The sequence below is a fragment of the Candoia aspera genome, chromosome 4, assembly GCF_035149785.1.
Source record: "Candoia aspera isolate rCanAsp1 chromosome 4, rCanAsp1.hap2, whole genome shotgun sequence".
Classification (NCBI taxonomy): domain Eukaryota; kingdom Metazoa; phylum Chordata; class Lepidosauria; order Squamata; family Boidae; genus Candoia; species Candoia aspera.
In genome coordinates this window covers 12702917-12717774 of record NC_086156.1, presented here as the reverse complement: position 1 = coordinate 12717774, position 14858 = coordinate 12702917, and the positions used below count along the sequence as shown (strand labels likewise).

The 14858-nt window shown below is 42.9% G+C and overlaps 1 protein-coding gene across 2 annotated transcripts in view; it reads left to right on the top strand.

Annotated features, from left to right (window-relative positions):
• PITRM1 (pitrilysin metallopeptidase 1) overlaps positions 1–14858 on the top strand; it is a 34894-nt gene extending 20036 nt beyond the window's left edge. Inside the window, exons 16-27 of one of the 2 annotated variants that reach the window (XM_063303421.1) lie at positions 302–434; positions 1009–1129; positions 2365–2441; positions 2860–3025; positions 4635–4735; positions 5751–5871; positions 6871–6942; positions 7609–7721; positions 9408–9533; positions 10127–10272; positions 12079–12181; positions 14331–14858. In XM_063303421.1, coding sequence (XP_063159491.1) covers positions 302–434; positions 1009–1129; positions 2365–2441; positions 2860–3025; positions 4635–4735; positions 5751–5871; positions 6871–6942; positions 7609–7721; positions 9408–9533; positions 10127–10272; positions 12079–12181; positions 14331–14424 — 1373 coding nt within the window. In that variant the 3' untranslated portion in view covers positions 14425–14858. The remainder of the gene's footprint in view (positions 1–301; positions 435–1008; positions 1130–2364; positions 2442–2859; positions 3026–4634; positions 4736–5750; positions 5872–6870; positions 6943–7608; positions 7722–9407; positions 9534–10126; positions 10273–12078; positions 12182–14330) is intronic. The other variant, XM_063303422.1, reaches the window with a different exon arrangement.

The window sequence follows — 14858 nt, the reverse complement described above, 5'->3', positions numbered from 1 at the left end:
CAGGCTTGCTGTCGCTAAGTGATGCAATCGCATGACATCGCACTTTACGACTGCATCGCTTAGCGACAGCAATCCCAGTCCCAATTGCTGTCATAACCTGAGGACTACCTGTACTAGGAGGTTCCATCGCTTTGCCCACCTGTTCCTTTCCCTGTTGCTGGATGATCAATCTGAAGGAAAGAAAGGACAGGTCAGTGAGTCTGAACATACAGCTTGGACGTGGTTGTAAGTTGAATTGTCTTAAGCTTAGCATTTCTGGCGCCATCATTCTATAAAGCGCTCTCTTCTTGTTTCTCCATAGCTGAAGATGTCCCTGTCCAGTATTGTGCTCAACCCACAAACGGCATGGTTTATTTCAGAGCCATTTCCAGCCTGAACACGCTCCCGGAAGAGCTTCGGCCTTATGTTCCCCTTTTTTGCGGTGTCATCACCAAGTAAGAGGAGGTTGTGTTGGAGGCTGTTTCAGCAGTCTTCACCTCCATCCAAGAGTTTTCCTGGAGACTTCCCCCAAATCACACTTGCCGTCAGCTTCTTTTGCACCGGAATTACCTAAAGTAGCTTGGTTTGGGGGCCAGGTTGGAACACCAGGCCTGGCCACAGTTTGTTCAGAGTGTGGCTGCCACTTCTGCACCTTTGCAGTATAATTGACTTGGCCTAGTCACACTTCACATAAGGAAACAAAAGGATTCTGAGTACCATCTCAGGCAGTTGCAATCCAAAGGTCTCTGTATATAACCATGGGTTGCTTCCCTCAGCAGGGGGGGATGAAGAGGCACTTGAGATGCCAAGTTCCAGGGAAGACTGGATTATACAAGGCCGAGTATGCCTCCCTCTCTTCTTGCTACCAGAATTTGCTGCTATAAATATTAACATTTCCAAGTCATTGTGTGTAGTAGCAGGGATTTATCTAGGATGTAAGCCCAACCTTCTGAAGTGAGTAACTTGTCAGCAGATCCATGCAGTCTGTAGGAGAACCCAGCTTTTTCTTCTCTCTCTCCTTTCCATAAGGATGGGGTGTGGAACACTCAGCTACCGAGAACAGGCCTTGGAAATAGATCTGAAAACAGGTGGCCTTTCTGTTGGCCCACATATCAGTATAGATGACTCCCACCTGGACATGTATGAACAGGTGAGTCCATCTCCAGTTAAGGGCTGGTCAGTCAGCTACACACGGGTAACCAGCTAAGTATTTCCGAGACTGAGTTACTAATCAGGAAGTTGAGTTTCAACTCTTCGTCTAATTCAATAAGTGGCTTCCTTTTCCCTCTTTGTCTGTCTGTCTCTCTCCAGGTCTTTATCCAGCTGTTAACTCTTTCGCTTGCTTTTTTTCTCCCTTTCTCTCTGTCTTCCTAATCCACTGTCTGTAGTATAGGGATAATAAGTCAGGTCCACCCGTCAGCACTGCATTTGGAGCAGAAAGTTGCAATATCTGTGGATGCATTATGGTAGAATCAGAGAACTGAAAGGGGCTGTTTAAGTTCTTGAGGCCCAGTTCCTGTTTCATGCAAGTCAAACCCAACAAGTAAAGGGAAGCCCATCATTTCTCTGGATAACTGGTTCTATTGCCAGGCCACCCTTGAGGTTAGGAAAGCAAATAATAAACAGTGTGGAATTACTTTGATGGTAGTGATACTGTTCTTAATGCCAAGATGTACAAAAGGAGAAGCTAAGCTGCTTTGTAATGGTAAAAACCCTGATCCACTTGTCTTCCAAAATGCAAGCTAAACCCTCCAGAGCCAAAATTTGAGGACAGTTTAGCCCAGCACAATCTCCTCACCACCTTTTCCTAAATGTAGGAAATAGTACCAAACAGGGAAAACTTGGGTCGAAGTTGTTTCTCTCCCCTCTCCAACTTGGTTTGACTTCTGATGGATCTGACAAATGTTACAGAGTATGTGGGGTTCAGGACTTTGGGAGGGTTGGATGAGTGTTGCAGGAGAGGAGATGACGTATGCATGTTAGAGAGAGATTCTCTCTCTCATGTTCATTAAGCTCTAGGTTGAACTCCCGTTGAAATAATGATGATTCTTCATTGGGATTTGTGTCCTGAACTGGGGGCAAGGGGTTGGGCTTGGCTTAAATGGCCCTTCCAATTCTGAAGATGGAGATGTGCTAGAGTTGTGAAGTGGAATGTCTTAATATAGGTCATTGGTGGATAGGAGATACATATCTACAAGGGGACTAATATCACTTTGGTTTGTTACTTTGTAAACTGGGTTTCAGTTTTGGATTGTCATTTCAAAACTACCATTGGCAATATTTTTTTAATGCAAGAATCACATGTTAGTGTTCCTTAAGTAATTTCCCTGGGTATCACTTTGGTTTGTCTTATGTTTTCGTTCATTTATTCCAAAAATTCTTTAGGGTGTGGTCTTCTCTTCGTTATGCCTGGATAGAAATCTGCCTGACATGATGCATCTCTGGACTGAAATATTCAACAAGTACGATCCGTTTTAGAGGACAGTTTAATTCTGTAGATGCAGATCTGTGTTTGCTTGTTTGTTTATTTGAATTTATTAGCTGCCCAACTCCAGTGGACAGACCTTGGTAATACTGAAACACCTTGATAAATAACTTCATGTTAGTCGATTCAGGGATACTCCTGTTGGCTGATGGTTTAATTAAGAGGAAGAGAAGGCCTTGTGTGGAGAGCTGCTGGGGCTGTGAGTGCCTTTAAGGAGGGTGGAGACGGACCAAGAGGAGGCATGAAATGAATGGAATTAGATCTCCAAGCAGCCCCAGCCATAGTGAGAGAGTTATAGTTAGTAAACATTTGAAGAACCCTCCCAGTTTATGCCTACGTCTTGTTTGCAACAGATGTCCTTTTTCCCAGTCTCCCTTTTCTCTTTTTCTTTGCAGCCCCCATTTTGAAGATGAGGAGCATTTCAAAGTCTTGGTTAAAATGACGGCTCAAGAGCTGTCCAATGGCATTCCTGATTCTGGACATCTGTATGCCTTAATTAGAGCAAGCAGGACTCTGACACCTGCAGGAGAATTGATAGAAATGTTCAATGGCATGGAGCAGGTAAAATGAGAGGGAAAGGATTTGATACTTCTGGCATGAAAAATGGGAAGATGCCATTATTCTGCGTTAGATTATTTGTCCGCCTTGCCCAGTGCGGCCCACTAAGATTGACCATGGCTCTGCACTAAGTAGAGGTCTTTTCCGGTGCCTGTTTTTTTCCCCCATTGAACTGGAAGTGCTCAAGCCTGAATTTGGGCCTTCTGCACCTGAAGTAGGTCTTCCATCACTGATGCCATGGTTGGAATGTGAGGGTGACCTTGGAGGATGGGGGGTGGGGGAGGAGAGATGCCACCTAGGGAACAGTCAGATAAAAGAGAAAGGAGCCTGCAACAGAGTAATGCCAGAGAAAGAAACTTAAGAAGGCCCCGCCCTAATTACTCTGGCGGGCTGGGGAGGGCAGGAGATTTGTACTTTCAGACTTGCAAGATTGATGTCAGCCCTCCTAGGTAAACCAGACAGAAAACATGACTAGATGAGCTAATTCTACTTTGTTAGGCTACATTAATTCTACTTTGTTAGGCTACATTAACAGAATCTTGTAAGTCTGAAAGGACAAATCCCCCGCTGTCTCTTTTTACAGCCTGATGAGTTGGGGAGTTTCCTTTCTGAGTTTCGCCCCCTTTCCATTATGTAGCCATGGGCCTCTCTTATCTGATTGTTCCCTAGGCAGCATCTCTTCCCTGTCTCCCAAGGCCACCCTCACATTCCCTCACAGGGTGTCATCAGGTGCTCCAGATGTCCTCATGGAGGACCATGTGATATAGTCTCCTTCACAGCATAGCTTCTGATCTTTTCAGAGGAAACCCGAGATCTCTCGGGGTGCTAATCAGTCTGGTTTAGACACAGTGTCAGAGACTAAGGCCCTCAAAGCATTTAAGCACTCGTTGTAAACATCAATCTTGCTAAGAAATAGTTTTCCTTGCAATGAGGCAATATAGGGCTAAGACTCTGAGCACCAATTTGAGATTGCCCTGGTTTGAATTTACAAATCTCTCATTTCCCATGTGAGAAATGCTGCTTAAGCTTCCCAGATGGTTGTAGGAATTCCAGAATGAAACAAGACATGGAAATTGAAGGGTTTTGAATGTGCCGAGTCTGAGCAGCAATGTTTTGTTCAGATGTGGCATGGAGGTTCACTCTGGACACACTGATTATGTGTCCAACTCACCTCGGCGGTGGTGGGGGGACATTTCAGTGCACCCTGGAAGTAAATCCTGACTAGATTTACTTCTAAAAAACTGCTCAGCCTCTCTTAGGGCAACTTTAAGATGTGTAGACTTCAACTTCCAGAATTCCCCAGCCAGCATGGCTGGCTGGGGAATTCTGGGAGTTGAAGTCCACACATCTTAAAGTTGCCAAGGCTGAAAAACACTGTTCTAAGAGAAAGGTGGAACATTATAACGAATGCAGGAATGTTTCAGTCCCCAGAATGTTTGCACATCTCTGACACCTATTCCTTCCTCACTTTATTCCAGTGAAGCTTCTCTGGGTTATAGATAAGCACATCCTAATCAGTGGATGTATCAGTCCAGATATTGTTACCTTTTTTTCAACCTTGGGCTTCTCTAGGCTTTTACTCTTAATTCCCCTCCAACCTCTTTCTGTCCAGGTGAAACTGATGAAGCGAATTGCAGAAATGGCAGATATTAAGCCCGTGCTCCGAAAACTGCCACGCATCAAGAAATATCTTTTAAATAGTGACAACCTGCGGTGAGTCTTGGTTCACCTTTGTACTCCTTGCAGGCACCACTGAACATGCATGATAACAAAGTTCATCCCACCTAATGATTTATAAATGGATCCCCAAAACTAGTTTTAAAAGAGCTGAAAAATTCACCCTTTTATTAGGTCAGCACCACCAACTTGGAGGCATCATCATCGTCATCTCAGGAGTCAGTCCCTAGATGAAAAAGACTTGGTTCCCTGCCTTACGTGTTTCAAAAACTGTTGTTTGATTGCAGACCTCAATTGCAGAGTTGTTTTGTGCCCAGATGTTTCCACCAGTGAAAATCTAATTTCTAATAAAATTAGTTGACTGAGGCAAGGGACTTCTGAAGAAGCTTCTTGGATTGTTATGTGTAGGATTCCAGACCGAAAAGAAAATAACCTCATATTGCTTCTTAAGGTTATTACCTTGAGAATCCGAATGCCAAAGGTCTACATTTCTAGGCAGACCATTCTAAGCAAGCTCAAACTTCATAGTTTCCAACTTTGCTGTCTTTCTGCAAAGGAAGAATCATTCAGGAAATGATGCATGAGGACTTAAGTACCAACAACAACCAAACTGTGCATCTGCTCTTTTCTGGAAGCAAGCATCCTTAGGAGTATGTTCGTTGGCTTTGACAATTTTGGCCCCAGAACCTGTGTATCCAAGGTTCTTTGGGGATTTTGGCCCCAGAGCTGCCAAACAACCCCTGGAACTCCTTCTACCTTTGGAGCTAAGAGATAGTGGTTGTATCATTCTCTAAATCATCCTTGTTTTCTGCAGCTTTCAAGCTGGGAGGAAGGCTGGCTACTCATTACATTCACCAGAGACCATGTTGCACTCACTGTGGCAGGCGTGGCATTAGGAATAGCTGAAGCTTCCCCAAGATTTGAAAGATCCATCATACTTATTGGGAATCCATAATTTAGCATGGACAAAGGTGTTTGGGAGGAGCAGAGATGGCCTCCATTTCTAACAAGCCTCTTTTGGGGGAAAATGATATGTATTCCTCCTACACAGATGTTCGGTGAATGCTACACCTCAGCAGATGCCCAATGCCATGAAAGCTGTGGAAAAATTTATCCAGGGAATTGCCAGAAGTAAAAAGGAACGGAAGCCCATCCGTCCCCACGTAGTTGAGGTAATGGTCACAAAATGCTTGTTCCAATTCTGGGGATTCACTTATGCAAATGTGAGATATAAAGGGAATGCTCAAAGCCACTGGTAATACTGTGGCATAGATATATCAGGAAACACTGTGATACCTGTCAGTAGCTTCCAGAATCCCCAGGTCATAAATGTCTAGTCAAAGGAAGGGGTGCTACAGAGGAGGCCACTTTAAGCTGTATCTTGCTCCTGGAGTCTGTGGTTCTGATAGATACAGAGAACTTTAAAGCAGCCAGGGAGAAGTGCTTTGGTCAGAGCATAAAATCAGAATCAGTGGGAAGAAAGCCCATCTGTCAAAACTCCAAGTAGCTTTGGGGAAAAGAATGGAGGAAGGGGATGCTAACATTGTACCTGCGTTTTTCCCCAGCAATATTGATTGTCGGTTTCTATAGACAACTGATAGAGGTTTAGCGGGAAATTCTGTAGAGGTGGGTAGTTGGTTAAATGTCTGCTACTTTGACACAGACCCCCTGTCCCCAACTGTGTTAAAATCAGATGATGGAGGAGATAAAAGAATATACTTCCTGTCCCCTTTCCTTACATCAGCCTGCTTCAGTTTAATGCCTGTGCTGTTTGGGCATATGGGGATTGTGATGGCCTTTGGGAAGACAAAGTTCATGCCTGTCATGGAGGGTCTTCATCTCTAATCCTGGCTATAGCTATGTGTGTCCAGATCTTGGAAGACTAGCCAAGGCTGCACCTGGTTCGTATTTGAGTTAGAGACTGCTAGGAGATCTCAGAGCTGTAAATTAGACTGGGAGGTAAATAAAGCCAACAAAAATCAGAGTAACAGTGGCAAGCCAATTCTCTACAGCTGTGAAAAAGCCCTATGTAGAATGTGTTGATATAAGGAGCCAAGCTTGACTTGGGAGAGACTTTGCTAGATATTGTCCATAACATGGAGTATTAGGAAGCGTTGCTCCATAGGATTGAATTATATCTGTACCATTTCAGCTGTGACTTGTATTTCTAGAAACCTTCAGATTCCAAAACCACTGGCAACGAGGCAATGGCTTGCTCCCAGATCACAAGGAAACTAATTACGGTGAGGCTGTTTTCTGTGGTCTGAGTTATAATTACCTGCCCCCTTTTTGGGAGAGAGGGGTTTGCAGAGAGCGCATGAAGCTGCCTTTGCTACAGTACTTGAAGCCTTGATCACTAGCATCTGTAAAACCTTTTATTATATTCCTATGCCGTTTTCTTATCCTCCTAAAGGGCCTTCAAAGCGGCATGCAAGATATAAGTTGTTTGTATGAGACATGGGAATCCATACTTCTAATCCTGGGGTGGGGGGCCAGGAAAGGATCAAGATAGCTCTTTAGAGGTGTTTGCTGCTTAGGTCAGGAGCAACTATCAGCACAGGCAAAAGCCAAAGCCATAAATCAACGTATGTATTCAAGAACAAAGCAGGGAGATTTCAGAAATGCTTCTGAAATAACAGGAAACCTGGAAGTGGCTGATTAATCTTACTGATTAGGAACTGGAGTCCTAAATATAACTCATAAGCAGCTTTGTAGGTGAAGGGACACATGAGCTACAAAGGCCAGTCTCAAGACAGCTGCTGAAAGAGAAATGAATTTTTTACAACCAAATTCCTCATGTCAGGGAGGTGGGCAGTTCTAGAGAGAAGTCAGATTCTGGCAAGGATGCCTGATCCTACAAATCTTTCCTGGAGGCGGTCTAATCAAGCACACTATGACTTTACCTTTAGGATCCCACTTTCCAACCCTGCCAGATGAAGACCCATTTTCTGCTTCCCTTCCCTGTAAATTACGTTGGTGCTTGTGTTCGAACTGTGCCTTTCACAGCCCCAGACTATGCAAGGTAGGCAGAGGGATGTGCTACCCAATCATATTTGTGCAAATAAAATTGAAGGTGGGACGTAAAACATCATTTCTTGTGACTGTGCTGAGTATATAAATCTAGATAAAAATGATGATGCTCTCTCGAGGATTTGTACTGCCAGGTCCTGGACTCTTTTGGGATGCAAAGAGCATCATTTTGAAGTAGATATATGCCTTGACTTAAAGCCAGTTTGGTTCCAAACCTGCTGAAGGTATAAACTGAATTCACACAGGCTGAAATTTTACATGAGGTATCATGGAAATCGTTATCTATTGATTTCAGTAATTGGTTCCCTGGCTACCACACATAGATATCTAGAGGCACAATGTTGTTGAGCTAAGTCATAACACAATTTCCTTGGCTTGAATTTAGTTTATTGTGTGAAGTCATTAGTAAATATTGGATTTCGATTTTTTTACTTGTATCTTGCTAATTTCAAAATTATTAGGAGCGTTAATAAGGAAACAAAACCCCCAAAGCCACTCATAAAGGAAATCAAGTAAGGTATGGGAGGGGAGGAGGGAGGGAAGAAGAACCTACATCACCAAATTCAAATCTTCAGTCATCGCATGCCTTCCTCCTACACTTGACGGAATAACCAGGCCTTAACTGCTCTCCTGAAATCTAGAAAAGAAGGAGCAGACTGGATCTTCATGGGGAAGGGGATTCCAGAGTATGGGAGTATCAATTGAAAATGTCCTCTTCCAAGGCCTTACCAGATAGCATTATCATATAGATGGGATCAGGAGGTAGTTGATCCTGCTTGATCTGATTGGACAGACAGATCAAAGGTGCTATCTCAGATAACCTGGTCCAGAGCTACACAGGGCCCTAAAGGTGACCACCAGCACTTTGAATCACACCCAGAAGCCAGGCTGTAACCAGTGCAGCTCCCAGAGCATTGGGGTCATCTGATATAGCGGGATACACCCATCACAGCCTGGGCTGTTGCATTTTGTATCAGCTATAGCTTTCCAAGGCCAGCCTCATGGAAATAATCCAACTGGGAAATGACTAATCCATGAGTGACTGAGCAAGGCCTCCTGATCTAGGAATGGCTGCAAGTGGTGCTCAAGATGTAATTGTACAAAAGCCCTCCTGGCCACAGGTGCCACCATTTGATTGAGGAGGACCTGTGAATCCAGGAGGACCCCTAAAACAGGACATAGATGTCCTCTATAAATAGTCTTGCAGTCTCCTCACGAGGGACAACCATCTGGAGCACTTGGGGGTAATCTCAAGTCCTCTCCTTGTCAAGAGAGGAATTACAAAGAGCCGGTCTACTCACCGGCTCTTCATTCCACCACCGTCATCAGCTCCTCTTTTAATAGAGCCATCTTCAGTTCGCCATTTCTTCCCAGGAAGTAAGTTGAGGCTAAACTTTTTTTTTTAAAGCTTTCTTGATTTTCAAAGTATAAATAAAATACAAAATGTAGAGTACAGAACTAAAGAAAAAAGAACTATAAAAGTGCATAAATAGATACAAAATATAGAAAGAGACTTCCAACCTTCTCCAACACAGATATAAATGCATATTATACAAACGTAATCTCTTACCATTAGTTAAACTTTTAGTAATGTTATTTCTATAAAATCAAACTAAATTGCGGCTGAACTTTTGATGAAGATTTATCTGGTGTTCCCTGCTGATCTCTCTTCTCTCAGCCTTTGTCTCCTGGCCCGTTTAATGACAGCAAAATTCCTGCATACGGAAATCAGAGAAAAAGGAGGTGCATACGGTGGTGGTGCTCACATCTCTCATAGCGGCATATTTAATTTCTACTCCTATAGGTAACAGCTGGACTGGGGAGTGGGAGGGAGGGGGTAAAGGTGCATGGACCAGTCTTTTCTGCCCCAACCTTCTGGGTTTCTCCTGGTGAACATCAGCATTCTTTACTCTTCTAGGATGCCAAAGAAATGGGCTCCAAAATGGGAATTTCACGAAGTCTGTATTAGGAAAGCAAGGATAGTTTCTGGTTGTTTTCACATTATATGGATCAACTCTCCTACCCCACCACTCACTCTCCCCAAAAGCTGGACACAGTTTAATTCAAAAATTGGCCTCCCCAGATTAAATAAGACTGGAAGATACTACTGTCTAGACAAGTACTGTGAAAGCTCCCAGCATACTGCATGAATTTCATGTATGTGCAGAGTCAATAAATCAAGGGTATGACTCCTTCCATTGGTCACACAACCACATACATGTAGATTATGCAGAATTTGGGTACTGGGTCTGTTTTCCTAGGGCTGGGAAAATGTATCTATTCTGCAGGTGGGTTGTCTAATAAAATTAATTCCAGTGTTTTGGGTTAATCTGACACAAATGAAAAGTGAAGTGTTACCTGGCTGTAAGCTTACCTGTAATGACCTTGACATTACAGGGATCCAAACTCCTTGAATACTTTGGCTGCTTTTGAAAAGGCGGCTGAATGGGCTAAGATAGGGAAGTTTACCCAGCAAGACATTGATGAAGCCAAACTTGCTGTGTTTGCATCAGTAGATGCTCCAGTTGCACCATCTGACAAAGGTAGGTAAACTTCTCTTCTTGAACTGAATCTCATGAGCACAAGCAGTCTCCCCTGAAATGGAGCTGCATAAGTTTTCACATTGCAAGTGTTTTGATGGTTGGCTCAACCATAGTTGCCTTGGGTAGGAGTTCACTTCTTAGCTTCTGAAGAACGTTTGCTTATGTTTAGGTGGAATAAAATGCTAATAGGAAGAGTAAAGCTGGATGAGAAAATCTTACTTTTCCTTAAAAGTTGCATTGTATGGTCGAGACTAGGGGAAAACACCTTCCTTTGTTCATAAGAACATAAGAAGTGTCCTGCTGCAACTGACCCCTGGCCTATCTAGTCCAGCAGTCTGTTCCAACCAACCACACAAGGAAGCCCACTAGTCTCCCAGCAGATGGCCTTCAGAAGCAGTCACACTGCCACCAACACCTAATAGCCATTGATCCCGATGACTTCCATAAATCAGTTCAAACCTTTTTTGAAGCAAAGCTGGTAACCAGCGCTACATATCATAGTAGCAAATTCCAAAGTTTAATAACATCTTGTGTAAAACAAAAGATCATTTTGTCCCGATTCTTCCAGGATTCAGCTTCATTGGGTGACCTCTGGTTCTAGTATTTGGGGAAGGTGCAAATAGCTTCTCCTTGTCCATTTTGTCCACATCATGCATAGTTTTGCATGTAGCTCAATCATGTCCCCTTTCATTTGCCTCATTTCTAGACGAAAAAGCTCCAAATGTCTCAACCTTTCCTCATAGGGAAGTGCTCCAGCCCCTTGGTCATCTTAGCAGCCCTCCACTGGACCTTCTCTAGCTCCACTATATCCTTTTGGAGGTGTGGTGACCAGAACTGCACATAATATTCCAGATGTAGTTGCAGTATTAATTTATATAAGGGCATTATGATACTGGCATCTCTATTTCCAGTACCGTTCTCTCTACGAACACAGCAGATACACGCTCTTTCCTCACCAGGGCTGCAACTAGGGTCTGTGTCACCCTAGTTCTGGGGGGGGCAAACATGGATTCCACGCCCATTTTGGCACCCCCCCCAGCGCTCATTTTGGTGCCCCCCCAGCTCGGCGCCTGGGGCACATGCCCCGCTTGCCACACCCAGTTGCGGCCCTGTTCCTCACGCTCTTTAAACTGTTTGTCATTACTTCAAGATCTCTTTCCTCATCAGTCATTGCTAGCTCTTTATAAGTTAGGATGTTTGGCACCAAATTAGGATGCTGAGGTGAAGTACAGATAACTAGCATAATTCTCATAAGGAAACAGTACGAATCTGGCAACTTTAGGATTCAGCTTGCTAATCCATTTGTTAGGCTTCTTCCAAGCATGACAAAATGCTGGGTAGCTTTGAAGCAAAAATGAACTTCACTCGCGCAGAGATTGAGCGCAGCCACTTAAATGCCCACAGAAGCACTAAGTGACTCAGTGGTTGTAAGTAAATAAGGCAGAATCCTTAAAATTGTAATATTAACTTTGCAAGTGAATTCACTTATCTCTGATACGTGTTTTGAACAGAGAAATTCATTTAGCTCTTTCAGTTAAGGCAAACAATTGCTCTCTGTGTTTACATATTAAGCTATTTGTGTTTGATAGAATGCAGACGCATCAGAATGGGGGAATTACTTGGAATTGATTTGCATAATGTTTGGATACGCACATCATTCCAGACAAATAAATTAAAGGGGAATGCATGTTAACAAATGGATCTATTTAGTTTATGAACTAAAGAATCAGAGTGTAGGATTACCATCTGGTGCTGTCATACTTAAGACTGATATGAATTATTAGCATTTGTGATTTCTCCTTTTAGGGATGAATAATTTCTTATATGGAATTTCTGATGAGATGAAACAGAGGCACAGAGAACATCTTTTTGCCGTCTCCAGGGATAGCCTGATAGATGCAGCTAACAAGTGAGTTTGATTTCCTGGCTGATTTCTGAAACCCTTGCAGATGCAGTGAGGGCAAACTGAGGCATTTGCTACATGGCCCATTTAATTTGGCATCTATTTTGGTGGGTTCGTGAACATTTCTCTTCCCCTCTGAATTTGCAAATTAATTCAGGCCCATATCAGATTTCACCTGGTGGTTGTTGATGGAGGCAGAATACTACTTGGTGTAGTATTGACAATTGTGGAGTGCAGGGGCCGGGGAGGGTTATGTAACTCAAGTCTGGATAGCACGGCTCTGCATGCTGGAATTAGAAATAAATAGCCTTATTGAACAAGGGTGTCCAATGTATTCAATCTCAAAAATCTTCCCTGTTTTGCTGCTTGGAGTCTAAACATGGCTGCAGAGGTCTTGGGATTACAACTTCTAGAATTCCCCACCAGTATGGCCATTCTCAATAATCTTGAGAAAAATTGTTTGTATCCACAGATTATAAAATACAAATGTGTGTGTCTGACACACCCATATAAACATCTTATAAGAGAAAGTACAGAAACCTGTGTCAGATGCTGGATGGTTTTGAGTCTCTTTCTGTTCATTTGGCCTGGCTCGCTCATTACTGAATGAATTATTGTTGAATTGGATAGAAGATTGAAAATAATGCCCTTTCCTAATTCCATTTCCATTCCCTCTTCTTTTGTGGTGTCTGTTGCAGTGAGAAAAGCCATGGTCTTAATTCTGTGTCAGAAGGAGATTGATAGTAATTATTGTCATTTCTTTGTTTGATTGTTCTGAGCCACCCAGAGTCATTGAGAGTCGAGTGGCCTACAAGTTTAATAAATTTATTTTGTTGTTGTTGTTGTTACTAGTATTGCAACCATAGAAATGGAAGGGCCTTTCAAAAATACAGTCTGATTAATATTAATGCATTTCAGCTACTCTGCTTATGTGCTGAACATATTTATGTGTCAACAAAACAAAAACACCCCCCCACATCTCTCCCATATAACCAAAAAACAAAACACTGCAAACCTTCTAATTTTTAACTATTAATTTCAGTAGGCCAAAGTTAGTCTAAGTTAAATGCCTTTGTCTGTCTGTGCTGAGAATTATTTGGCAAATGCCAAGATAGAAGATGCTTGTTCAACATTGTTTCTTAGAGCATCAGAATTTGGGAGCGCCCACCTCGTGGTCTTCTCATTCTCTTTCCATTGTTTATCCCAATCTTCACCTAACGCTTTGCACTTCCCCTTAGTCATACCTAGGAGGTGCTCAGTACTCCTTAAATTGAGTGCTGAACAGCTTGATCAGGGAACAGCAGTTGGGGATGTGGAGAAGAAATGCTGAGATTTCAAGTCAGTCAGGATGGAGATACGAATGATATGGCCAAAGTGTTTCCTGTTGATTTGTACTATACCTCTGCGTCTCTGTACAGCTAAATGAGCATCGTTTAGTCTTGTGAGATTAAACTCTCACGTGCCCCTATTAAGAACTACAGACAGTTATATTTAATCATTTTGGATGTATTACTGGACAGTTCACAAGTTCAGTAATGGCCTCCCTTTTCAGTCTTTATCTACGAAAAGGAGAGGAAATTGCGTCCTCAGTGGGGTGATGAATGTTCTCAGTCCCCACCCTGATCAGATGAGACGATGAACAAATCTTTACTACAGCCAAAGACCAGCATAAGGAGGGTGGGGTACAGTCCGTTAAAGCATAGAAGATACATTAAAATCTAACATAAAAAGCTAAATATATGTATATAAAACAAAAATCTAAAAGAAAAGGGGGAAAAAGTCTAAAAGGAGAGGTAGGAGTATTAGATGGGTGTAGGGGAGCATAAGGGTTAGTGTATCTGTTAGTGCTCTAGTGTGATAAATTGGTTGCTCATTAAATTTAGTTTGTGGCACCGGTCATTATCTGACGAATTTTAAGCGCTGCTGTGCAGAACCTGGCGGCATTGTACGTTGTACCAGGGTTGGTTTTTGACAGCAGCACGGAGGTGTAAAATTGTCCTGAGCACCCTGTGTGTTTATACAGTAGCGGTTAGATGAGGCTGGTACGAATGTCTCTGTAGTACAGGCACGAATGAGGCTACCTCTGGACTCCAACTGAAGACAACTAGCCTTCATGCATCTCAGGTTGGAATAATAGATGGCTTTATGCTTTCAGGTACCTCATTGCTGGGAAGAGCACAAGGGGACTGGCTGTTCTTGGACCGGATAACCCAGACACTGCCAAAGACCCTTCCTGGGTCATACGATAAAGCAACCTGCTGTGGTCTGCCTTAGAAGGAAATCCAACAGGTGCAACTCATGCAATGACTACCAAAATAAATTGTGTGAAGAAGGACTTAAAGTACTGTTAGGGCAAGACATTATTTGCATCGTCTCATCCCGAAAGACCTTGATGCTCCAGTTGTGTTTTTATTGAAGAAGCAAGCTGATTTGAAGTCACTCGTGGAATTCCACACACTCTGCCTCCCGATCTTGGTCTTAACTGCAGCAATGATGAAGCAAGTCCAGGGCATCCAGGTCAAACCGTTCCTGGCTCTGAATGACCGCTGGCCCTAATTTCAGCTAGATCCCCTCAAAAACACTGCAGTAGCATTCACCTATTTATAAAACTGTAGAATTTTTTTCAGCCCATTTGCCTTAGATCATGGTCAACTAATAAAGTTATTTTTTAAAAGGCGTATAA